This window comes from Aquila chrysaetos, chromosome 13 (assembly GCF_900496995.4).
Source record: "Aquila chrysaetos chrysaetos chromosome 13, bAquChr1.4, whole genome shotgun sequence".
Taxonomy (NCBI): Eukaryota; Metazoa; Chordata; class Aves; order Accipitriformes; family Accipitridae; genus Aquila; species Aquila chrysaetos.
In genome coordinates, this window is record NC_044016.1 from 26446430 (window position 1) to 26472352 (window position 25923).

General features: G+C 40.8%; 1 protein-coding gene across 1 annotated transcript in view; it reads right to left on the reverse strand.

Moving 5' to 3' along the window:
* Positions 1 to 3210: 3210 nt before the first annotated feature.
* EFCAB2 (EF-hand calcium binding domain 2) overlaps positions 3211 to 25923 on the reverse strand; it is a 34311-nt gene continuing 11598 nt past the window's right edge. The window contains exons 2-7 of the mRNA XM_030036010.2: positions 16544 to 16628; positions 11722 to 11794; positions 6903 to 6982; positions 5017 to 5059; positions 4850 to 4916; positions 3211 to 3826 (exon numbers count right to left, since the gene is read on the reverse strand). Coding sequence (XP_029891870.1) covers positions 3711 to 3826; positions 4850 to 4916; positions 5017 to 5059; positions 6903 to 6982; positions 11722 to 11794; positions 16544 to 16628 — 464 coding nt within the window. The 3' untranslated portion in view covers positions 3211 to 3710. The remainder of the gene's footprint in view (positions 3827 to 4849; positions 4917 to 5016; positions 5060 to 6902; positions 6983 to 11721; positions 11795 to 16543; positions 16629 to 25923) is intronic.

A 25923-nucleotide genomic window follows, 5' to 3' on the forward strand; every position in this document is an offset into this window, starting at 1 on the left:
GCAAATTCTTGTTGCCTGAACAGAGGGAAGAGCCTGCATGTTTTGCAGGCTTTTACCTCTGTGAAAACGTGGGTGGAGGTGCACAGATGAACAGCCCAGTTCCTTTCCTGGAGTCCCAGGTCTGATGCCGGCCCTTTAGTGTTTTGGTGGAGGAAGTCCTGCAACTTCTGCTTCTGCCCACAGTCAGTGGAGAGTCTAAAAGAACTATAAATACCATACTGGTATGCATTGCAATGGGAAAATGTTGAAGCCTTCGGGTGTGAATATATACAGGACTGTCACTAGCAGAAAGAAAAGCGTTTTGGAGAAGCAACTCCAAAGCTGATGAGGGAAACATAAAAAGCAATATAGTACCTGGAATATGAGCAACAGGACTCCCAAATACAAGTTCAGCAGCTGGAAGAATTTCTCCACAGTATCAATAAGACTGAGGAGAAGGTCTCCACTATATACCAGATATGCCCTGACACAGCTGAACCAACTTAAAGTTTTAAACAAGTAAAGTCTTGTCCAGCCTACAACTTGCAGCAGTGATGTAAACAGCCTGCTGATTCAGTTGTATTTGTAGACGGTTTCCGGGGTTTGCTTCTTTGATTTCTTTTCTTTTCTTTTCTTTTCTTTTCTTTTCTTTTCTTTTCTTTTCTTTTCTTTTCTTTTCTTTTTTACGTCTGGGTAATGAGTCCCCTTCCTTCTCCCTCCTTCAACTAGGTCAAAAACCCTCTGACTTCCCCAGTTTCTTCAAAGCCTTGGCTCTGCTTCCCTGTGTGGATTTAGTCCAGGTGCTAGGCTGGTTCCTCCCTAGAGGCTTCCCGGTGCGATCCGCTCCCCTATCTCAGTTCCTGATCTTGAGGGAAGAGGCAAAACAGCCAGCAAGGAGAGGCATGTAGCAAGACACAGCTCAAGACCACTCAGCAGTTCCATTTGTCCACCTCCAAGATGCAGACAAAGTAATGTGTTTTTCCCTTCAAATTTAGAAACAAAGAGGGGTTTTAAGTTATAGCAAAATGGTTCCTTAAGTCTCCTCCCCCTTTCCCTAGGGTACGGGACCCTGCTCATCCCCAGGGAGCACAGAGATGCAGGGCACTCACAGACCCCATCCCAGGGAGCTTCAAAGAGTCCCCTTATGCAGCCCACCGCCACCGTGGGGTGGGCATGGCATGGGTTGGCAAGTCGTGAAAGCCATGGACAAGGGAACAGTCGTGTGCAGCATTGCTCAGCCGCTTCTGGGGCGACGCATGGGGCAGCTCCTTCACAAGCCCATGAGATCGCTGCTACGTGATTCTAGCTGGCAGGGAGCACTCAGCTTTTAGGATCCTACAGAGTCTGAGATTGGCTCTTGACACTTACCTCACCCCCAATTTGGAAACTCTCTAGGCAATGGAATTTGGTTGCTTATGCCCAAAGTGAAGACTGCAACTTGCTTTTATCTGTCCTATTTGCACATATCTTTCTTGGGGAGAGGTATAAGAAGATGAGGCTGGAGGAGTTGCTGTGTGATAAATTCAGACACAATCCCAATTTTTACTTGCCAGAATACCCTCTTCCCTTGAATTTGAGGACTGTCAGATAAAAAATTATATATACCATCAAAGCATATATGTTAAGATCCTGTCTGCGCTATGAATTGTAACTGTGTTGTACATGGACATCCTGATTTGATACAGCAGTAGCTGAGGTGGCCTCTGGGGTAGCACCACCAGAAACAAATTGTGCTCTCACTGGAGCAATGTGAGCTATGAAATGATTTCCAGAAATAAGCATCTTCCTGCTGACATCCCAGATGAGGCTGACAGTGTCTCCAAGACTGCAGAATATGAATGAAACTTGTATTCACGTCAGCTGTGTTAGAAATCCAGTACAACACACTGTATATCAAATGGAAGAAGGATTCATCTAGGGCAAATAATTTCAGCTTCCAAAGAGAGATTAAAGAAGGCTAATAAAAAATATATTTTCTTAATGGGCCTCTGTTGGTCTTGCTTTAATCTTCAAAAACCCATATCTTCACACATTATAACACTAATGATTACCTTTGTTTTTCATTCTTACTGACACATTAAATACTCAGTAAATGTGTTAACAAGAGTGCATTGCAGAGTCTTAAGACCAGTGCAACGGTGGCTCCCAGGTGGAAACCCAGCTTAGAACCAGGCAAATGTTGTTTATCTGCATTAACTCTTTGTTCCCTTACTGTTTAAGAAAATATCAGTGAAGGACAACTTGGGTCAGCGAAGTAAAAAGAGAATTAAAAAATGGTCTCTTTCAGATTGCTTCCATCACCACATTTAGATCATGCTGATCTCTTCTTTGTGAAGCATAGCAGCTCCCTTGCAGCTATGTAGGAAAACAGCTCCTCTGAGCTTCCAGCTCAAGTGAAACAAATGGGTAGAGCAAAAGACGTGACGTGAGGAGCCCTGTGCTCTGTTCTCAGCTCTGCCACTAGAAGGGCATGAGAGGGGGTAAGGCATTCAATGCCTCTCTGCGTCAGTCTTCCCTGGATTTCATCAGCCGATGAAGTCTGCTGATGACACAGAGCTGGGATATGCAGTTAAGACAGAGGAGCGGTAGGACACTGTACAGGAGGAAACCCAACTTGATGGAGAGTAGAAAAACAGAAATGGGGTGGAAGGTGTGGAGCACAAAGTGCAAGATGGTGCCCTTGAGGACCAGACCACAGAATCTTCCCCTACAAGCTGAGACTTCATTAGTTAAGGGCAACCGCTGGTCACTTGTTAGAAGATGATGTATAAGTTAAGAACTCAAGAGGAAAGAACTTGAACTCAAGTTAAAGGACAACTGTACAGTAACAGTCAAGAAAATGCTTAAGCTAGAAATGAGAAGAGCAGTGATGTCTGTGGTGGTCTTCTAGCAAGGATAGTTGAGACTCATATTCTACACTAACGTTTATCAAAAAATGGTGCCTCATCAGTTTATGAAAATCAAATTCCAGTCCTACAATCCTAAGTTTTAAATAGTTTAAGCTCCTGACTTTCAAACTGGTTATGAAAGGGGAACTGTTTATTGCCTATAGTAACAGAAGTGTTCTCAAAGATTACTTTGTAAATTTGACTACAGCAATGATTTGAGTGTTACCTGCATGTTTAAAATGGAAGCAAAGTATCATGTGCCAGTGGGTGAGTAACATAAAATGGAACTAACTGGTCCGGTTTAATTGCCTATGGTAAACAAAACACAATCATTTGACAAAACTTAGAAATTGTAGAAAGTTTATTTGATCTGTTATATTATTTCAAAAGGAGTAACCTACCTGGTGCCTTATTAGTTAAACACAAACAGGGATTACATTTAAATATAAAGCACGGCTTCACAATTTTAGTCATCTTAAGGTACTCACTTACCTACTTATCACCCGCTTTCACAGGTCCCATTTTCCATTAGTTTTTCAGAAGCAATTGTAAAGTCATTTCTTGACTCCATTAACATAATTTTTCCTGTTATTTTCAAACCAAATTCCATGATTTCTTTTCCAGACCTTACACAGTATCTCTGTTAAGAGCTCTTTTTCCAGGTGTGAATATATTTCAATACGTATACAGAACCCAAGGAAATATAGCTACACAGATTTTATTTTACTTATAAGCACAAAGTCACAAGCTGAGCTTTGTTATACTTTAAAATACATATTTCAACTAACTGCCAAGCTACACTGCTGTTACCAAAAGGCATCTCAAACACTAAAGGGGAAGATCTTAAGTTTCATCTACTATCATCATTGAAATGTAGTCTCTGTAGCGAACAGAATTTGTTTCTGGATCTAGAGCAGTGGAGAGCATGTCCTCCATTTCTTCCTGAGTAAAGGGCTCACCTGAAAGACAGCAGAGAATAACACTTTGTCTTGATAAGTATTCTTTTCAGGGCTGGCAAATTACACCGCTTTTTCCTTGCAGGGATCTCCTTTTGGTCCTCACACAGAGGAGAAAAGGAGCAATACTAAGGATCCGATTGCTTCACTTTTGCCAATGTTAGTGCTGCACACCAAGCGAGCTGGTCTAAGGGAAAGGAGAAAGAGGGCCTGGATCTTCTGATCTCCTTCTAGTTCACAGACTCCAAAACAGCCAGTTCCTCTCTGCCACAGGGATTTCAAAACAACCATTTTTGTCAGAATGAATTCTTCTAATGCGTACATTAGAATTATTATCTCTCATTTGGCTATCCTTGCACTTGTATTTTCATCATGAAAGGCTTCTGCCTTTTCTCTTTTAGGAGCTTCAAAGCTGCTGATGGCCTACTTCATCCCTCTTTGAGAACAAGGTTCTCCTCTGAGGATGGGTCTTGCACAAAGCCTGTACATCATTTTGTACTTGAGGCAGGCAGGCATGAGTCAGCCATGCAAGAAAAGCAGGCTTTTCAAGGGATATTGAGGATTACATGATATACGACTTAAATCTGGTCTTTGAATCTCTTTGTTTGCGTAGGGCACTGGAATTAAGGTCAAGATAATGTAGGAATGAATGAGCACTGAAACTACCTGAAACATCTGGAAATCTAAACTACAGTTTTACAGAAGGACAGAAAGAGTCACATCTTTAGGAAGCACAGAGATGTGCACAGAATCATAAACTATCCACACAAGATTGAATTATGACTCTTAATAATAATAATCTCTCTCTTATAATGTCTGCAAGCAGGCAGATGATAAATGTTCTTTCCCTGCATTATTCACCAGTGAAATGTTCTAGTCTGCAGCCACTCATCATGGCAACAGTATTGTTTGAAGACAATGCATCTACTCCCGCAAGTTTTGGCATGCAGAATGAGGACCTCAAAGTGCCATATACACACGTAATGTCTATTTACTTAAATACTGATATTACAAAAGTCATGTTACCTTCTTTAGTCAAATATTTGACCAGCTCCTCTTTAGTAATATATCCACATTTATGCTCATCCAAAGCCTTTAAAGAAAAAGAATAAAACTTGTGGTTTTAACCACATTTAATCAAGAATCAGCAAGTTCTTTCCAGCAACTAGGTACTTGAATATTTAGTTACAGACCTCAAATGCATGTAGAAGAACATCTTCTGGAATAGGCCGGTAGCTGAAACCATTGAATCAGAAAGTTAACTCACTGTACTATTCTGAAAGAATAAAATAGGAGTACTAAAGGAAAGGGAAAACTTATTTTCTATGAGAATTTACTACGTTTGTCTACCAAACATTTAATTCCAGCTTGACTTTTTGGAACTGTCCATATCTTTACCTCTTAAGTCTTTTATTGCACTCCTGTTTAATTTTCCTTGTGCTAAGGAGCCAGATGAATGGCTTCTGCATGTCTGGGCTGGCTGAGTGGGTTAGTAGGGATCAATAATAGTGAATCATTCCACGTAGCCAATGCACTGAACAGGAGATGGCCAAACCAAGAACACAAAGTTTTGTCTGGGTACGCTGGTAGCTAGGCAACAGATCACCTAGTGGGACTTTGACAGTCTAATGAGCTGATGATGAGCAAAGGAGGCTGGTAGCTATAAAAGAAAAGGTCTGTCTGTCACTAACAATTTCAGAGAGACAGGAGAACTGGGCACGTGTGTGCGTGCATATGTGTGCCTGATTTCAGAGCTGGAAAGGAAGCCCTGTGCAGCAATGGAGAACTTCCATATCCCAGCAGACTTCACCAACCCCCAAGAATACTAAAGAGAAGATGTTAAAGCCAGAAGCTTCTAACTGCTTGATTGTTTTGTCCAGACCCGCCTCACTCTTTTACTGTCTAAAAATCAAATGTGCTAAGAAGCAGCCTTGTTTTTTGTGATCCAAATCTCATGTGCCCTTGGATAAGTGAACTATGGACATAGTGCCCCAAAAGACAAAGTGGGTCTTGACAAGCCTGAACTAGTCTGGAGAAAGTGTGTGGGTTTGGTTTTTTGTGTGTGTGTATGTTTGTGTGGAGGGGGTGTGGAGGAGGAGAAGAGAACCCAGAGCAGCAAGGTATTTTGTGAAAGGATGAACATCAGTGTGGAGCCAGAAATGTGCGTTTAAGGCCAGAGAAGGCAAAGGTGCAGGAACCTGGGAAGGCAATGCACCCGCCCTGGCACACCGGGACCCAAACACTGCTGGCTGGTCCGTGTCCAGACGCGGGCGCAAAGACTCTCAAACACAGCCCCAAGGTGGAGCCTGCTGTCTCTGGATGCTGCGAGAGAGTTTTGGGAAATCCTATAGCTATTTCGTGTGTAGAACACCCTCCTACCAAAGGCCCTCTGTGTGCAAAATAACTTCTCAGTATTGGACAAGACTGAGTCTCCCAAAACCCTTGGCTACCATCTTTAAAATGAAAAATAAATTCCCTATAAGTAATCTTGCTTTTAGCGCAAAATATCAAAATAGCACAAGTTCCTGTGTACAGGCAAAGATTTCTATGCACCTTTGAATAATGAACAGCGTTTTTGTTCTAGACTTTTAGACCAGCAGTCTTTTAGAGTGCTAGTTGTGTACCTTCAACTGTACCTGGCAGTCACTTTGAGACATGAATATGAAGCTTATTTATACAACTTATTAGAAACACACTGTAACAGACCATGCTTCTCAGTAACTGTAACTCATATGTTCAGAGAAAGTAATGGTGATGACCTTAATTTCAATGTAAAGTATTTCAGAGATGCACAAAACATACTGAATAGCAAGTTAATTCTGATTCACATTAAAAATACAAAAGCTACACATTATCACAATTAATGATTTTAAGCTGGTATTATTTATATGATCCATACAACACAATTTTATGTAGACAAAGTAATTTTGAACTATCAAGCTAATGTAAACTGAGTTTAAATAACAAAAAAAATCTGTACTCCTTCCAGTTACATAAAATTACTATAGATATATATATTCAGAATCAACCCTGTCAATCTGGAATAAACTACAGACACAGAAAATCCACTTTCCATTACCTTCTGTCGAGTAGTACTTTTGTCATCACTGGAAGAAATTTTTCCAGATGAATGTATCCAGTTGGTTCTTCTTCTTCTACCTAAAAATAAAACTTAAGTATGGCAGGTTATATGACTCATTAGCAAACTAATATGAAAACCAGAAAATTGGGGTGGTTCCTGCATTAAAATTACAGGGTTAGGCTTTGAATATTTACATCAGGTTTTTAGTGTCACATGGCACCATAACATCTGAGTGAAATGCTTGCGACCAAACAGAAAGAAATTCGAGGAAGAAATAATATCCCAGGCAAAATACAGGCCTGCTATTACAGACACTTTCAACAACTCAATATTGCCCTCTTGTGCTTAGAAACCATTCATGCAAAGGAACTGGATGCCTAATAACTGATCTTATCTCCCACAATAACTCAGCAGAGGGTTAAACATTCAGACTGCATTCATACTAGTAAAGTCTAGCAGGACCTGGAACATTCCCAAGCTGTGTAATGTGACCACCCACAACAGCAAAGCATTAGCACATTCCCTGGCATGATTTTGGCCTGTGCCACCTAACACTCCCCCCAGCAGTCACCAGGCCTGGCTAGGACCTTAGGGACTTTTCCCTAGCAGGCTGCTTTGTGCAGCCATGCCACGTAAAACATTTACCAGGGTAGACATGAGCTGCTCTGTGCCAGCTGGCTTCAACACCCAAGGATGTTTCTGGGCATATTTAATGTGCTAGTTTGGACATAGCCCCAGTCTAGTACACCTCAAGGATGGAATTTGTTGCCTGCAGTGTTTCATAGCCAGGCAGAGTTGTCAGGGGAAGGACCAGAGAGGCAGGCAGACTGAGTCAGGGCCGTCTGAAACAGTCCCAAGGCAGCCCATAAAATGCTACACAAAGAAAAGCTTCCCTTTGCCTCCCAAATAAATTAACAGATTAGTCCCAAAACATTGGAGACTTCTAGGAGCATTCGCACTGCATTCCTATACTTCCACCGGAGATGAGCAACACGGTAAAAACTGCTCCCTATCATCGGGGTGCATCCCTTCCCTGAAAATTTCAAGTTTTGCTCCCAAAAGGAGCCCTCTTAATGGAGCTAGCCTGTTCCTGTCTGTGTTGAAACTGGATGCATGCCTTGTGGTCTCACATGGCAGCAGCGACACCTTGCTAGGCTCCCCAAGACACAGACCAGATTGAAAGAAGACTCAGAGAGGCACTGATCTGAAATCTCCTAACTGAGCCAGGAAAAGACGAAGTAAGAAATCTTCCTCTTGGGAGCTGGGTCAGAGCTGGGGTGATGCCTGATGTATCCCGTTGCTTAACTGGAGAGCTGCAAGTGCTGCATGCTCTTTTCCAGTGCTCTTGAAGGGTTTTGGTTTTTAAAAGCACGCAGCCACCACCTCTTGCTGCTTTACAGTGGAAATTGGCTTGAAAAAGCACTTTTTCCCTTCTGTTTGGTAAGCCTAGCGGAAGGGATCTTAGCAAGGAAATGAAGCTGTTGCATGCTGCATGCTAAATCAAATGATACCTTTTACCATTGCAGAACCATTTGTTTTAATCCTTGCTTGATTGAGAAGATGTAACAAAACACCTGGTAAAACTTAACTTTTTTTCCAGTGACATAACAGTTAGCCAATACACTGAACTATACCATGCATCACAAATACTGAGATGTAACAGTACACAGGACGTTTTAGGGAATATCTGTCCTTCAACTAGTATTAGGTCAGAAGTCCACAGAGACAGAAAAAGAAATATGGTAGCTATTTATCAGAAAGAGATAGATGTGTCTTACATTAAACAGAACAACAAAAAGCAAGGACCCAAAACATCCATGAAGATGGTACGTTACATAAATCATGTTTAAGAGCCAAAAAATATTAGATCTGTTCATCCAAACAGTTGAAGGTCATCCTAATTTTCATACCAGAAGAGCTCACCAGCAATGACCACTTCAGAGCTCAACATAACAAATACCTCTGAAACTGTCAGCCCTCACTGACAAGTATCATCCAGATTTGTCTCTTTTTGTTGGTGTGCTATTTGTATTTTGCCTTCAGAAAGCAGTCCGTGGAAGAAATGTGTCCTTCCTGACAATGGACCTAGTCCTGGGAGGTGATGAGCAACCTCAGCTTCCTCTGACCTAGAAAGAACAGCTTCCGTTTCAGTGGCTCTCCAGGCCCAGCAATACCTTGAACTGTTAAAAGTAATCCTATTTCTAACATTGGATAGATATGTGAATAAACTGAATATATATTAACCTCACCTAAGTCAGTAAGTATTCAGATATGCAGGTATATGTATCCTCCTACTCTTCCTCATGCTCACTCCTGTTCCACACCTCATTTCCCATTCATGTTTTCCTTTTTCTGTAATTCCTCCTCTTTTCACAGTGACCGTGACAGTAACAGCATTTGCTTGTTCAAACTCTTTGAGTTTTGCTCTATTTCCTTTCTTTGAGTACATCCACAGCTCCCATAACAACTGTATTGTAGCACACATTATGTTTCGTATCTCTACTCTCACAGCCATACTATTATTTTCCATATAACATTTGGGGACTTGAGTCACAAAGAAACAAAACCATCTCCCAGAGTTATCCAGGAGATCTGTGGCAGAGCAGTGCACTGAACCTGGGATTTCAAACTCCAGGCATTGTAGTAACCCTCAGATTAGCTTTCACCATCTCTAGGCTTATCATTTAATCTTAACTTTGTAAGTAGGCCTAAAGATATTATAAGTACAGCATTTAGCATAAGGCAATATAGTAAACACTATATGATAATTTTTAGAGATAAAATAATTACATGAATGCTGATTTGGCAGATATTAATAATTTGAGGGCAACATATGCTAGTTTAGCTACAATAAAGCTAACAGGAAGATGAGATGACTGAGAGACACAAGTAGTGAGAAATTGAAATGAATCACAGCTTACAATGGGCAAAAATATTGGAGAAATAGCTTGGTTACAAACTGGCCAATAGAGACAATTTCTACCTTATCTAGATTAAGATAAAATGGTATTACCATAGTCAATGATAATGGTATCTTATATAAATTAAGATGTATTTGTGATTAACATAATACATCAAGGGTTCTACAAAAAGACAGTGTTCTTCTGGTACTAAGCCTATGCCAAGGTTTCATTAGAGGCACCATGAAACCTTCTTTGAGATTTAACTTCCAGTGCAGTGTTCTTTAAGGTTAACCATTACTCTTAAATGTATTCTTTCTTCTTGCAGTATTTGTACTTTAATTTAATATCCTTATAATTGACCATTGCATACATGTTATACTGTTGTATCTCAACAATCTTCCACCTCATAGCTGCATTGCATTGTACTTTCTTATGCATTACTTATCTCATATTTTCAGTAATGCTGAAAATTGGGAAAAAAAAATAAATTAGAAAGTCCAATCTCTTTGGGAGGGGGAGGCAGGCCTTAAACTCTACTGGTTCCCCTGGACTGGGCAGGGGGTCAAAGCATCTGCTTCCTTTTCTCAATTCTGTATCTTGAGTCAGTTGCTCTGTTCATTTGCTGCAGACAAAAATCTCTGTGGGCCACTAAAAATATCATCTGTATTAAGCACCATAATTTATCTTTTCATTTTGTCTTGTTTCTCAGTGGGAGCTGGGACAATCTGGTACTGGGAGTACAGAACCAGAGCAGACAGATTGCAGTATCATGTTAAAAGATCTTTCTCCTCCGATGGTTCTTTGCACTTCCTCATCTGAAGCAGCTGCATCATTTTCACAAGACTTAGCACAAGATTTCTCACACTAAATTCTGATCTACAAGAGACCAGGCAAGCCTGCTGAGGAGACTACTACTGCAACCATCCAAATTTGGGGGGGGAGAGAAGGAAAAGAGTAAGAGAGATCAATTCCCAGTATCCTGACCTATACATGAAAAAGAAAAAAAACCTTCCCCCACCTCTCAGCCCCCGCATCTTCCATTGCTTAAGGCAGCATATCAGTTTGCAAAAATAACGTGAAGTCTTTTTCCCACTTCTTTGTCCCATTTATTAACCATACCCTACCAAGGCACCAGCACACTATCCTTTCTCTTACAAGCATGAGATAAGGAGACAAAAATTAGTGCAGGAAAAAACTATGGAGAAATGTGATTGAAGTGCCTTACCCCTGCATAACACTGGGAGAATGGGAGGCCCACTAGGTCTTGTGAAGTTTTATGTGTGAATTCTGAGTTACAGGCTTAAGTAATCAAGTAAGAAAAGATTACTTACCTATAACTGAGAAATCTCAAGACTGGGACAGACCTCATGAAGGACAGAAAGTTGAGAGGTCTGGCTATAAGATAGCAATAACAGGATGCAGTGAAAAAAAATAGCAGGTCTTCCCTCTGTGTATTTTTGGAATTTGAAGTATAATTTTAACACCTGCTCAAGAACTAATTTTTATTACTTAACCATCCAGTGTATGTCCATGGCATGTCCAGAAGAGTGAGATGGTTAGTTAGGGTTTGGATATCTTAATCCAACTGAGGTTTAGGACATTCTTTTTGCTCAGCCAAAGCCAATTTTTCCTCCATTCTCTATAAATGTCCCTCCATCTTGGCACAGTGTCACAGTGACCTTCTGGGGTAAAAGAGCGTCAAAGATTCCTCATTTTAACCCACCAATGTTGTTACCTCATCAGCCTAAAGGCTTGCTTCAGGGCAACCTGAGAGACTGCCTGCCTGCCTGAATCACTTCCATGACACTTCCAGCCTCTGGGAGAAGAGCTTAGGTTTTCCACACAGCAAGGCAAAAGGGCCAACCTTGTGCAAGTTTAAGATTGAAAAAAATACAAAAGATCTAAACAGTTACCTTTGCAAGCAGTTCATGTAGTTCTGCCTCAGTTGGGAAGCAACCCAGTGACCTGACAATTGAACCAATCTCTCTGAAAGACAGAAAGAACATCTTTGTCAGTAAATCTGCAATAGGGGAGTGTCTGTGGAGAATCCATATACCAATTCATAGCTTGCGTATAGGAGTGTGCATGTACAAGCACACAGGCACACATAAGCGTATGTATGTGGACTTTTAAATGATGTCTCACTAAGCAATGTCTATTTTTACAGACATTAATTATTCTGGAGCTTTTTGGAAGAGTATAATTGCTCTTGTGACTTTCCCCAAAAATTCTTCTTTACCATTGTGTTGCAGAGTACTGTGTGCAGGTTACTTTTCAACTGCTGTCCTCTAATTGTTAAGCTTAATTTCAGTAAAGTCTACATTTATATAGTTAACAAAACACTTGGAAACCTACTGAGATGAAAGGTACCAAATAAAATACATGTTTACATTAAATGCTATAAAGATACAAATTCTAACTGCAGTAAAGAACAATTACAAAAGGTCAGGAAGGAGGCAGCCCTGCTATGCCCCTGCTGTGGTCTGAAAGAGTCAAACAGACCAACACAGTGGCTTATCACCTCCCTGTTTATGCTGCAAAATATATTCATAGCTTGCATTTACTGCTGAACCTGGTGCAGTTGTTCTGAGGATCTAAATAAAATTCTGACCTGTCCTGGTTTTGGCTGGGATAGAGTTAATTTTCTTCCTAGTAGCTGGTATAGTGCTATGTCTTGGATTCAGTATGAGAAGAATGTTGATAACACACTGATGTTTTCAGTTGTTGCCAAGTAGTGTTTAGACTAAGTCAAGGATTTTTCAGCTTCTCATGCCCAGCCAGCAAGCAGGCTGGAGGGGCACAAGAAGTTGAGAGAGGACACAGCCAGGAGAGCTGACCCAAACTGGCCGATGGGGTATTCCACACTGTATGATGGCATGCCCAGTGTATAAACTGGGGGGAGTTGGCCGGGGTGGGGGGGGGCAGATTGCTGCTCAGGAACTAACTGGGCATCAGTCAGCGAGTGGTGAGCAATTGTCATTTTATTATTGTTATTATTATCATTACTATTTTCTTCCTTTCTGTTCTATTAAACTGTTCTTATCTCAACTCACGAGTTTTACCAATTTCCTTCTGATTCTCTCCCCCATCCCACTGGGGGGTGGCAGGGAGTGAGTGGGCAGCTGCACGGTGCTTAGTTGCTGGCTGGGGTTAAACCATGACATGACCAAACTGGCAATGCCTCAAAAAAGTTTAAGAGGAACACCATCACAGACTAGAAACAAAAGTACTGTGAAGCTGTAAAAAAGAGTACTAATGAGACTTACAGTCTGATTGAAAACGAAATAACATAGGCATCAATACTGCTTGTGATTTTCAGTCCAATTTTACAACACAGAAATTCAAGCACATTTGAATAAGTATCCACAGTGCTGGTGGTTCCCATGATTCAAACCTCTGTGGTTTCTTAATCTTCACCAGTATATTTGGTGGAAAAATTAGATTGCCTAATAAAAATGGTAGATACAAGAAGCAATGACCTTTGTAAAATCATCTTATAACAATAAGGCCCCAAATGCGGCACACAAAGCACACATAAAATTATAGGCGTCAGTCTTCGCCCTCCTCAGACAGGTCCCGAGGAGCTCCCATTCTGATTGAAAACATGTGAGAAGCACTACAATAGATGAAAGAGAGGAAAAGGCTGGCTGCACAAAAATATTTGGAAAACAAAACCCAATCCCACACATACAGTTGTTATGAAACGAAGCCATCTGCTCAAATGACTCTGAAACCTTGCCCCCCGTGGACGTGAATGGAAGTTTGGCCATTGGCCTCAATGAGGTCAGAAATTTAGTCCTATTTTTATAATCCTTGTCCATGCATCCTATTTCTAGTATGGATACACTGTATTTGATGCTCTCACTCCTGTACTCTCTCATCTGTTCCAGCTAAAAGATACCTGTAAATATTCTCTGCCTCCCCCAGAGAAACACCCAACCCAAATCATGCCTCTGCTGTCCCACACTATTTCTACTCTTACAGACTGCCAGAGATGGGAAGGTTGCCATCATCTCCTGCCACAGCTCACACTCAGCAAAACTGCAATGTGATGAAGGTAAGCCAGGCCCTGAAAGAGTTTGCAAAATATGGCATTGCTGGCTGCTGTTTCTGACAGTCTGTGCGTGTGCCAGCATGAGGATGTTGTCTGAAGTGTCTGTGGTCAAAAAAGTCATGCCACATTTGGTAATGACATGGAGTTTAAAGGACCCAGATAGGAAATTGTATTTTCCTCCCAGCCACTTCCTCTCTCTTTAGTTCAGCAGCTGTGGTTTCTGCTGTGTAGTTTCTAGCACACAAAAATGATGGTTAAAGTGAGTTTATGTTCACACACGTTTTGTAACACAGACGCAATAAAATTTTGGGCCATAGTTTTCACCCTACATATAATACTTCCAATGACAAGATTTGCAAAATCATGAAAGGGTGTGTTGTAAGCAGCATGAAACAATACCATCTTCCTCATGTTTAATTTCTTACTGACTTGTATTTGCATTAGGAGTCATGCAATACCAATGCTGGCCTGTCAAGCCAGGGTAATTTTCCATATTCTTCACAGGAATCTGATATTTCAGGCAATAACATTCATATGTCTACAATTCTGGTTAAGAATTGTGCTGTACTGCCACCTTCTGATACAAGATAATCAGCCATTAATAATCCCATTATTGTGATACAGCCCTGCAATAGGAACCTAGGAATAATTAGACAATAAATTGTTGTTCATTGCCAATAGCTGTGCTATGATAAAAATTAATGTGAAATTGTGCATTTACTATGTTAAATACACTTTTGAATGTCCCCTCTCACAGGTTATGACTTACTGTCTGAATGAATAAATGTTTAAAAAGTCTACTTGTATCATTTCATTGTTGTAACATTTTCTCAAGCTCTATATCCATTATATAGTAGAGTAAGGAGTGTAGCGAATTTTACAGCTATTTAGCCAGGACTGCAGATGTAAATGACAAACAAACGGTGCAGTGAGGGTTAGGGGCTCCTCAGGGCTGGGGGGGTTGTAGTGGCAGGGGCTTCCCAAGGCGGGTGGCAGGGCAGGGCCGGGCAGCCAGGGCTTGTCCCACTGCCCAGCCAGGAGCAGGGCAGCCGGGGGGCACCGGGGCAGCCCCAGCCCCGGGCATCAGGCATCTCCCTGGGGATGGGCAAAGAGATTTAAGTGAGCACTCTTCCCAAAGAGCCCTATGGGCGAGGGAACAGCAACTGTACCAAGTGTGGGCGCATACCCTGAAATTCTCCCTATCTAGTATAACTGAAAAATCATTTACTCCTTTGTAGTGTTTATACTCAATAACTGATTTATAATTAAAAGCTCTGGTGATATTCTTGTGAAAATAGTAATTGGAAATATGAAAAATTACTTCAGTAAACTTTAATGACAACAGCTTATAACAACTTCAGAATCTGCTCAGTGAGACATAAACATGTGGTTTATGTATTTTATAAGAAAAGCCATATTGTTATGTGTATGGATGTTTATGTTAAAATGAAGTTAAAGTAGCACTGTCAAATATTCAAACTTTAAAAATACCAGAATCAAGATTATTGAGGAATCTTTAAATTTGACTTCTTTTAGCTCTGTATCTTGTAGTCAGTTATGCCCTGATCAGTCTAAGAGTTCATGTTTTTATCTTCCACTGAACTTTTTCTTACTCCCTCAGACATGTGTTTTGTTTGTATTTCCATAACACTGCATGCTAAAGATATAGTGCATGCAGTTCTCCCTCCTGATTCCCATCTGTGCATCCCATTCCCCCTGTTCTGGTCATCTCATTTCAAAAAGGAGAAAGCTGAACAAAAAGGAGCACAAAAAAGAATGGCCAGAGCTATGGAATAGCATCTCCTAAGAGATAAAACACATCCAGACTCTTAAACTACTGTGATGGAGGCTGGATGTGACAGACAGCTAATGAAATCATTAACGGTGTCAAGAAGATTAATAGAGAACAATTGTTCGCTATTTATCATAAGACACAAAAAAACCCAGGCGCCACTCAAATCATAATGTGGCAGATGTACAAAAACCAACAAGAAATACTGCGAATTTACTCAATTCCTTATATTCCTCCCCCAAGTAACTACTAGTAGCCCAGATGAGGGTACTGGGCTAAATGGACTTTTGGTGCAATCAAGTATGATCACCTTTATGTTGTTGTTATTGTTGTTATTATTATGTTAAATAATCAAATTATACACACGGTTCTTCCAAGTCTCCCAAAAACACTTCCCTGTCAGAGCAATATCCACCTCCCACATTGCCCCAGAGGAAGAGGGACGTGCAGGATGCAGTGCAGTTGGAGACACCTACGGAGAGCAGGTAACTGTGACACACACTGGCAGGGACACCCCTTGATGCACTGGGACTAGCCTGAAAGTGAGAGGATCCATACAGTATCCAGGACCTGTAGTGCCAAATGAGCTATCAAAGCAGACATTTGCTAGTAATAATTGTAGCCTTAGACTTTTTGTCTAGCTGCAGTTTCCTCTTGCCTCTTTACCCTACCAGTCCCAGCATCCCTCTCCCAAGCCAGTTTCAGTCTTCAACCACTTACCACATTGAACAATGCAAAATGTCTATTAAACAAGCAAAGACATAATTGTCCAACCAGGGCCAAAAGGACTGTTTCAATTACATTTTCTGATAAAGCAGAGGCAGGTTTAGGAACTTATTTATCTCTGTACTAGATCCTGTAATATTTCTGTGTGAAAATATTTACGAACCTGACATCCACAGTTTTATTGCATTCATGGTCAAACACCTCAAAAGCTTCTATAATCTTTTTCTCAATTTCAGCTACTGCGCCATCTGCAAAAAGAAACATAAGAAAAGAAAAAGAAAGATTCACTGAGCTGTTGCAACTCATTTATTTCCAATTTAAGAACTGCAACAGCAGAAGCACCAAAACTGATAAAGGGGCAGACAGGAAAGTTACTTCGAAAAAGCAGAAGTTATTCTGAAAAAAAACGACTCTAAATGCAGGATCTGTCATTTATATTAGTAATACGGCCTTGCTATGGCACTGCAGCTACATCAAGTCTGGTGGTAATGGTGCGTCTCAGCTGCACGATCACCGAGCTGTCCAGGTATGGACCCTGCCAGAGCTCCTTCTGGGCCACGAGCCTGAGCCCCTCCTGGATGCCATGGTGCCAGCGGAAGAAGCAAGGCAAACCTGGGTCCAGGCTTGCCATGAGATGGGGCTGAGTCACTTCATCCAAGGTCCTGCATCCAAGGAAACGTAAGTGCTCTCATGTCCACTAAGTTAGCTATAATGTATGAAAAGCTGAGAACCAAGAATAAAGAGATGGCTAAGATACGTGCACAGTGAATGTGTCTCACGGTAAATAATTTATTGCAACAGTTTGCAAAGGAAGACAATCTCAGGGAAGGGGAAGGAGCAGTTTGCTGCGTTTGGTTTTTATATCTCCATCTCAAAGAATGGGGAAAGAAGAACCACAAGTCGTCACAGTTATATCTCGTCTAAAGCCAGAAATTGCATTCTTGGGGTGAGGGAAATACCAGGAAATAAATTCTGAAGAGAAAAATGTAAAGAAAGGAAGGACTCCATCTCAAAAAAAGCTCCCTGGCAAGGAAACCAGGGTAAATAAAGAGTGAACTGCTTAGCCCATTTATTAATGTTGTAGTTTGACTCCAAAAGATAGAATATAGGAAGCAAAGTGATAACGGAGTTGACCTCTTCATTTCCGTGCCTAAATACAGCCCCAGACTCCAACTGGCAAACCAAGTCTCAGGAGGCAGCATTTCGTGAGCTAGCCCCACAGCCTCCACAAAGACACCGCAGGGAAAATTTGAGTGACAGCCAGAACATGGCTGTCTCTTTTGTATTCCCAACATAATGATAAAAACGTAACTCTCCTCTATCAGAACAGATTTATTTTCTTCCTTAAGCTCATCTGGTGTTAAAAGTGTTGTTGAGCAGCTCTGACCAGCAGTAAACCACTGGACATTGTTTCCACTGACATAAATCCATACCTAGTTTCCTACAATCCCAATGTTTTGGGAATCCCTGGGGCTGCAGTCTACAACCATTTCTGTCATTTGCTCTCTTGCCCTCATGACAGAAATGTCTGGTTTGTGGCAAAGGGTATCAGAACTGAACCTAGCTAAAAGATACACTGGCTTTGTGATCTCCCTGTTTTTACCTTGACCCATGAGCTTTTTTATTGTATTTTCTCCCCTTGTGCTGCTGAGGAAGGCAGAGAGTGGCTGGGTGGGTGCCTGGCAGCTGCCCAAGATCAACCCAGCACAGACTGCAAGCACTTCACTATAGTGGTAGATTGACACAGGTATAAGGAAGCTCTTTTTCATGTAGAAGAGAGGTGTACCTTGTAACGGTACAGGTGCCTGCTGCTTTCTGTCTGTCTTTGGTACTGAACTCCCCCAGATGATACGTAAAGAGAAGAGAGGTAGGAATATATCCTGTATTCCTCTCTCTGGCTTTATTCTCCTGGTGGAAGCATGAGCAGGCACATGTACAATGGATTGGAGACTGGAGCTCACTGAGGAAGAAGAGCCCTGTTCAGTCCCCAGATACAGGACTGTCGTGGTTTAACCCCAGCTGGCAACTAAGCACCACACAGCCACTCGCTCACTCCTCCCCAGGTGGGATGGGGGAGAGAATCGGAAGAGTAAAAGTGAGAAAACCCATGGGTTGAGACAAAGGCAGTTTAATAGGTAAAATGAAAGCTGCGTGCGCAAGCAAAGCAAAACAAGGAATTCATTCACCACTTCCCATGGGCAGGCAGGTGTTCAGCCATCTCCAGGAAAGCAGGGCTCCATCACGTGTAACAGTTACTTGGGAAGACAAATGCCAAATGTCCCCCCCTTTCCTCTTCCCCCAGCATTATAGGTTGAGCATGACATCATATGGTCTGGAATATCCCTTTTCTTTGGTCAGTTGGGGTCAGCTGTCCCGGCTGTGTCCCCTCCCAACTTCTTGTGCACCCCCAGCCTCCTCGCTGGTGGGGTGGGGTGAGGAGCAGAAAAGGCCTTGGCTCTGTGCAAGCACTGCTCAGCAGTAACGAAAACATCTCGGCATTATCAACACTGTTTTCAGCACAAATCCAAAACATGGCTCCATAAACTCTACCCCAGCCAAAACCAGCACAAGGACACACTGTGTTTTTTTCATAGCTTGACAACAATCCCTGCCTTTTATGTGCCTAAGCAGTACAAACCACATTTAATTCCTTTCCAAAAAGCATAGTTAAATCTAAGTGGACCTGATTCCTTGTAGAAGAGGCCCTAAAGACTTACCCTCAAACTACTAAATTCGATGGAAGTTTTTTCAGTGACTTCAAGAGTGCTGGATCCAGTCTCCAGTGTAGACTGTTGGAATTCAGTTCTTGAGATCAGGCACTTCAATTGTACACTATGTCTTGCAATAGAGAAATGCTGAAGGAATATTTATAGCTGTATATTCTTGGCTTGATGAGTGAGCCTTCTGTAGAAATAAAAATTAACCAGGGGAAGGCAGGGAAACATTTCCAGTACTGGAACTATGTAGCCATCCAACCTTTTCAAGCTTTGCCTTCTGTGAAAATAGTATACATTAATCTTACCTGTTTCAAGAGGCCTGGCAAAGAAAGATCCTGAAATGAAATAACTTCATAATTTAATCTAGGTACCAGATAATCCATATTTCTTCTAAGAACTGAGAGTAAATTGTGATTAAGAGCCATAACCATGGAAGAAAATATAATATGCTGTAGTCCTCTCAAAGACTCTATGTGAGATGAGTGAACACCTAATAAGCTATTGCCTAAATCTTGTCGTCCCTCTACGGATGAAAGCCAAAGATATTCAACATAGTTCAGGATGGCAAAGCTAGTTATCTGAAGACTTCTCGGATTCACTCTAAACCTCTCTTTGGGAGGGAGAAAAAGATGGATTCCAGCTCTAGGATAAGTAATGGACAAAGGTTTAAAATGATCCCTTCAAGAAGGGCATCAAGAGATCAGACATGCAGTTAACTCAGCAGATGTGATGCTCCAATGTACTGAAATTTTTCTGCACAAGGATACTCTGCTCCATGGATAGATCAATGAAAGTTTCATGTTGCCCTGTGGAGCAATTTTTTAGCAGTTTTCAGGACAGAAATACCTACGGTCTGATCGAATAAAAGATTTTACTCACTTATTCTACTAACTAGAAAAACTATACATAATATCAAAGACAAAATTACCTGATTACTTCTAATGGCTTAAATAAGTAAATATTGAAACATACCATGCCAAAAAAGATTCCAATACCTACAACTACTTATTCCCTCAAATGTATCCTGTAGGGATGATATACCATTTTCATTTTTATGCTGCTAAAATGCTTCAGATACTTGTTGGGTTTTTCTCATTTTCTCGTTCTCATTTATTTTCCTACCACATAAGCAACAAGAAGACAAAATGTCTTAAAATCCATTCCTCGGTTACATTAACTGAAAAGTGTATTCACTATCAGTTTCCTTTCCTGTACCATCCTTTGCTATTTTCCCAGTTTGTTTAGCATGAACTAGACAAATCTCTAGACGCTGCCAGTTAAGTAAGACTGGCAGGGAGCTGGGAGTCCCAAATTAATTCTGCTGGTTCTTTCAGACTGAATTGTTCCTCTTCAGATTGTCCAGACTGTTCCCCAGCACGCTGAGGCCCATTTGAAGCCAGCCCTTAAGCAGCACACCTGCCTCATTTGCGACATTTCTTCTTCAAAGACCACATCTTCAGTCTTTGTAGGGAACAGAAGCAATTAAATAGATGTGGCTCTGCCAGACTCTTGAGTAATGAGCATTTTAAAAAGTGATTTCTAGTTGATACAATTTGCTAGATTCTACCATTCATTTAACTGTATGAGCTTGCTTTCTTTTCTTCCTCAGGGCCAGTTGCTCAGATGGTTCAAAAAGCCAACCCTTCCTTTCACTGAAGAGAAATTATGTGCAGAAAAAAGAGGTATCAAAAGACCAGGTAGGCCAACATTAAACAACCACCTAAAATGCTGGAAAGCAGCATCTGTCTGCTGCTCACAGGAAAAGGTTTAGTCCCAGTGTAGCCTGATGAACCTATTAACACAATGCAATACTCCAAAACTCTTTTTGTACTATGTAAAAAGTAAAATTAAGGGCTGATTTGTAGAAGCACCAGTGGACTTGATTTTATTATTTAGTGTTACTGCTCAACACACCTGAAATAGTAATCTTTGTAAACATTAATCTAGGTATATTTTAATAAATATGGTCAAAGTTATATTTAAATGCCTATATGCATGTGGACACCTCATTAATTACTCCATCCTCTCTTCATGGTAGTAAGTTATGGTTACAAGCAGGTGTGAGGAAACCCCTGAGGTCTCTGGTGACAGCAACCCTTTCTCACATGGGGCTGCCTTGCTGAACTTGAAAGGACAAGGGACACAATCCCAACTCAGTGACAGACAGTTTTAGAGTCATTTACAGGTTGTTGTTCTGATTTTATTTAAAAGTGGTGTTATTAACAGCTCTTTTGTAGATCTCCCCATCCACTAACTGGGGCTTATGAGCAGGAAGTGCAGAATTGTACCAGTGGCTACATACTCCAGCACCATTTCTTCTCTTTCCCACTAGCCATTATTTCAATCAAAAAAGTAGGCAGCAACCTTGGTAATGTCAGCTGAAAAACTGAATGGGATGCAAAGACTGCCATGACAGAACAGGAACATTTTTAAGAAGGCAATGGACACGAGAGGGGACATAACTGTGCAGGCAGCCACATGACAGAATATGAGTCTTAAAGGCCCCTGCAATCTCCACTCGACTTCAGCGAACCTTCTCTTTCATGGATCCAAGCTACAGTATTTAACCACCCTCCCCACACTGCTCCAGCAGTCTTCCATAAGGCCCCTATGACCATCCTTTGCAAATCCTAGCTCTTCCCATCATCCCCAAAATCACAAGTAATACTCTCTGTCTTGCCATACAATGCCAATCAAAAACGAGAGGTGAGAAGGTGGTTAAGCTAAAAAAGGTTTGGCCAACAAGCAGAAATAGCTAAACAGATCTTACTCCTTAGAGCTTTAATATGGAGTTAAAATCCTAGAAACGTGTCAAGATGCAGGAACACTTCCCCAGTAAGAAGGGAGACTGGTGCTATTCCTGAAGAATACCATGTCCCCTTTACGGGCGTTTCCAAATTTATTATCTAGGTGTACAGGGCAAAAGGATGAAAGGGATGAACTAAAAAGCAAGAGATTTGTCTTTGATGTTTGTAGCCACTGTTTCATCTGACCTCTTCTAAAATCCTTCACAAAACCACAAATGGAAATAAGGGCCTAAGAACTGAAAAAAAAAAAAACCAAATCTGACTGTAGTTCTAATGAGAAGAAATGTACAATGTATAGTTGCTTAAATAAGAAGCAAAAAACCAGTAAGAGACTTCACAATTGCAACTCTGAGGAGGTTATCAATTAGCTCTTATGAGATCTAATCAGGCTTTTAAGCAAGTGCTAACAGGACCATCACCTAGGTCAAGCTATTAAAAAGCAGTCACAATACTCAGCATCACCAGCATAGGTGAAATCTCAAACGCCCTCAAATAAGCTCATCAGTTTTATCAAGACATTGTGTTTCCAGAACAAAAAGAGAAAGCCAGTGTGGTGTTGTAAGATGAACTCTTGCTGATGACATCAGCATAAGCTGTTCCCACACTACTGCTTCTCTTTCCTAACTCCAAAGCAAAGTATACAACTCCCTAAATTATTCTGCCACAAATGTTTCTGTTGCCTTCATGTTAAGTGTGGGGAGCTTGGCTGACTTAAAAATAATTCAGAAACCTTGCCCCACCCCAAAGAAGAAAACCTTACAGCATTTAACTGATTCTAATTTAAGGAAATTACTGAGGAAAAGGAACATGGGGAGAAAATAATCTTGAGGCCATTTGAATCTGACTTATTGGCAAGACCTTCCTGCTCTGTAGAAAGAAAAGACATACATTAGATTTCTTCTAGTGACCTTCATAATTCCAGAGGAAGCTTAATGTACAGTCAGCCTAATATGCTGAAACAGTAATTGTATGCCGTGCTCTAAAAAAATTCAGGCAAGAGAAATTTTTTTTTCTCTACTCTGTCCCTCCTATAGCATGTATTAGATACCAGAAAAGAAAGGAACAATATGATTAAGCTGTAAGCTTGGGGAATATGCAATGTTGTTTCTTTGTGTCTTGTGATACATAATGAAATAATTTAATGTATGTGCTCATTGAAGAGTCTTCATTCCGGAAAGACAAAACAAGCAGATTTTGAAGAAAACCAAGAGGTTTATAAAGCAGCTTGATTCCTCCACAGAAGGCATAAACCCATTCCTGAACTGCAATCTGAAGAAAACAGGTTGACACAAAGTATTGACGGCCCCAATGGGAAATGTGTCACCTGAGTTTAGCCGTTCAGATTGAATGAAGAGATAAAAGATGCAGCATCATGAAATTTGGTATACACCAGTTCCCAAGAAATGACCAGGCTGCGGTCTTCACTGACAGTGGTACCTACTCCAATTTGGGGATCCAAGCTATGGCCTGCAGACTCAGGAAAGGGATAATGCTTTCTCTCCTGGATGGGAAGCATCCCATGTTATCACAGATGATACTTAGGCAATCTGAATTTCAGTCTCTTTCCTGTAGGAGAATAAAAAAGCTTAACTGGTTTCTGCATTGGTCACTTTCAAGCATTCTCAAAGAAGCAAAAATGAAGTCTCAAGAACAGCAAAAGACTTTTCTTTCATGTTTTTTGGAATTATTGAGAACTAGCCATATCATTGCTCCCTATCATTTATGTTTGTCGCAGCATACACCATGTGGTACCTAGATAAATAAGCAAACCCCATCATCAGTGTGAATCAACAAAAACAAAACCCTACACTCATTATCATGTATGCGAGCAACCTTGGACTAAGAGCATAACCTCACCCTATTCTCATACCTCTTTTCCTAATGGTAGTACATGTGAGAGCTGAAAAATTACCTGGTTGTTTCCACCACAGTAACTGCCTTATGGAAAACTAATAGAGAATAAAAATAAAGGGACTATATTTAAAAATAGATACACAGAATGGAGCTCTCAGAGTGGAGCAATCAGAACAATCTTTGCACAGCCCCATGGCACATGGTACAAATAACCATGAGAACAAAACCACCAGCAGCAAATAGAGTTTTAGAAAAATCAAGTAATTAATTTGATGTCTAATAATAAAATACAGGCTGTCAGTTTGATGAAGGCTGTGACAAAGTTAACTGCAAAAGTTATTTTGAATTCTGACACAAAGATATTAAACATAATTTTTCCTTTTTGTCTTCTTCACATGAGACAATTGTAACATGGGCAAAATATATAATAAAGTGATGTAAAAAATTAAGCACTATCTTGACTCAAGCTTTGGCTATGGAAGTGAGACTATTTTATAGAACTATGTTAGTAATAAAAAAATAAAAAGAGTTCAGATCAACCACAATGGAAATATTTTGGTTATTTCAGTTAAAAGTTGACAAATTCATTAAAGACTTAAAAAAATGTTATAAAAACTGTGCATTTCAACCTCAAAGTTGAAAAATACAATGATACACCAATATGCAAAATATATCCAGTTTGTGATAGTCAGTTGGCAGCAACTAATGGAGGGACAAGTTGCCAGTAACTTTACCTGATGAAACAAGATATCCTGAATATTATTCTAGGGTTTGATTGTTCAGCAGATGGTATTTTAAATGCCATGGCATTCTAATCTACCATAGATTCAGATGTTTTAATACATGTGGGAACCAGAACTAACAAAACTAATGGGGCAATTAATAAAATAATTCAACTGTTGAGAAACAAAGTATAGAAACTATTGCTGCCTTGATAAGCAGTCAAGCTTCTAGTTCCTCCTAGAATTCTTAATCTAACTGACACTATAGCATAGAACAAAACAGGCAATGGAGGATGCCACGTCAAGCTGGAAAAGAAGCCGTAAATAGTCAATGCCTTTCATCACCTAGTATATCCAAAGGTGTTTAAATCCATAGTTCACACTGCCTCCAAAACACAGTTCATATTAAAGTGTCATTGATTTTGTTGTGGTTTAACCCCAGCCAGCAACTAAGCACCACGCAGCCACCCACTCACTCCCCCCCACCCAGTGGGATGGGGAGAAAATCGGGAAAGGAAAAAAATAAAACTTGTGGGTTGAGATAAGAACAATTTAATAGAACAGAAAGGAAGAATATAATAATGACAGTAATAATAATAAAATGACAATAATAAGAATAAAAGCATTGGAATATACAAAACAAGTGATGCACAATGCAATTGCTCACCACTTGCTGACCGATGCCCAGTTAGTTCCTGAGCAGCAATCCCTCCCAGCCAACTCCCCCCAGTTTATATACTAGACATGATGTCACATGGTATGGAATACCCCATTGGCCAGTTTGGGTCAGCTCTCCTGGCTGTGTCCCCTCCCAACTTCTTGTGCCCCTCCAGCCTTCTTGCTGGCTGGACATGAGAAGCTGAAAAATCCTTGACTTAGTCTAAACACTACTTAGCAACAATTGAAAACATCAGGGTGTTATCAACATTCTTCTCATACTGAACGCAAAACATAGCACTATACCAACTACTAGGAAGAAAATTAACTCTATCCCAGCTGAAACCAGGACAGATTTCAAAGTGAATATCCACCATTCACAAAGTTCTTGTCTCAGTTATCTCTCCCCAAAGGTGCTGGGGTCACAGTCAATCTTGTCTACTGCCCTCCCTTCTGGATCAAATATAGTTCTTCATCAATGGAAAAAATATTTCTTTCCCTCGTGGCACACATCCTTGTAGGTCACCAAAACCATTTTAATGCTGTCACTTCTGGTTGCTCTTGCAAGATGACATTATTTTGCCTGGTCTGTGCTGGGCAAACAGCCCCCACACCAGTCCACAGAGATCACTCTGTATCTTCAGTACTTGATAACTCATACCTATATGCCCTGAGTCATAATGATAAAACAGCTTGAACAGCTGCTGTATTAAACCTGACTCCCACATCCTTACCAGGATCCTGTTTGCTTGCTCTGTCCAGAGCTTGCATTGTATTTCTTAAAGC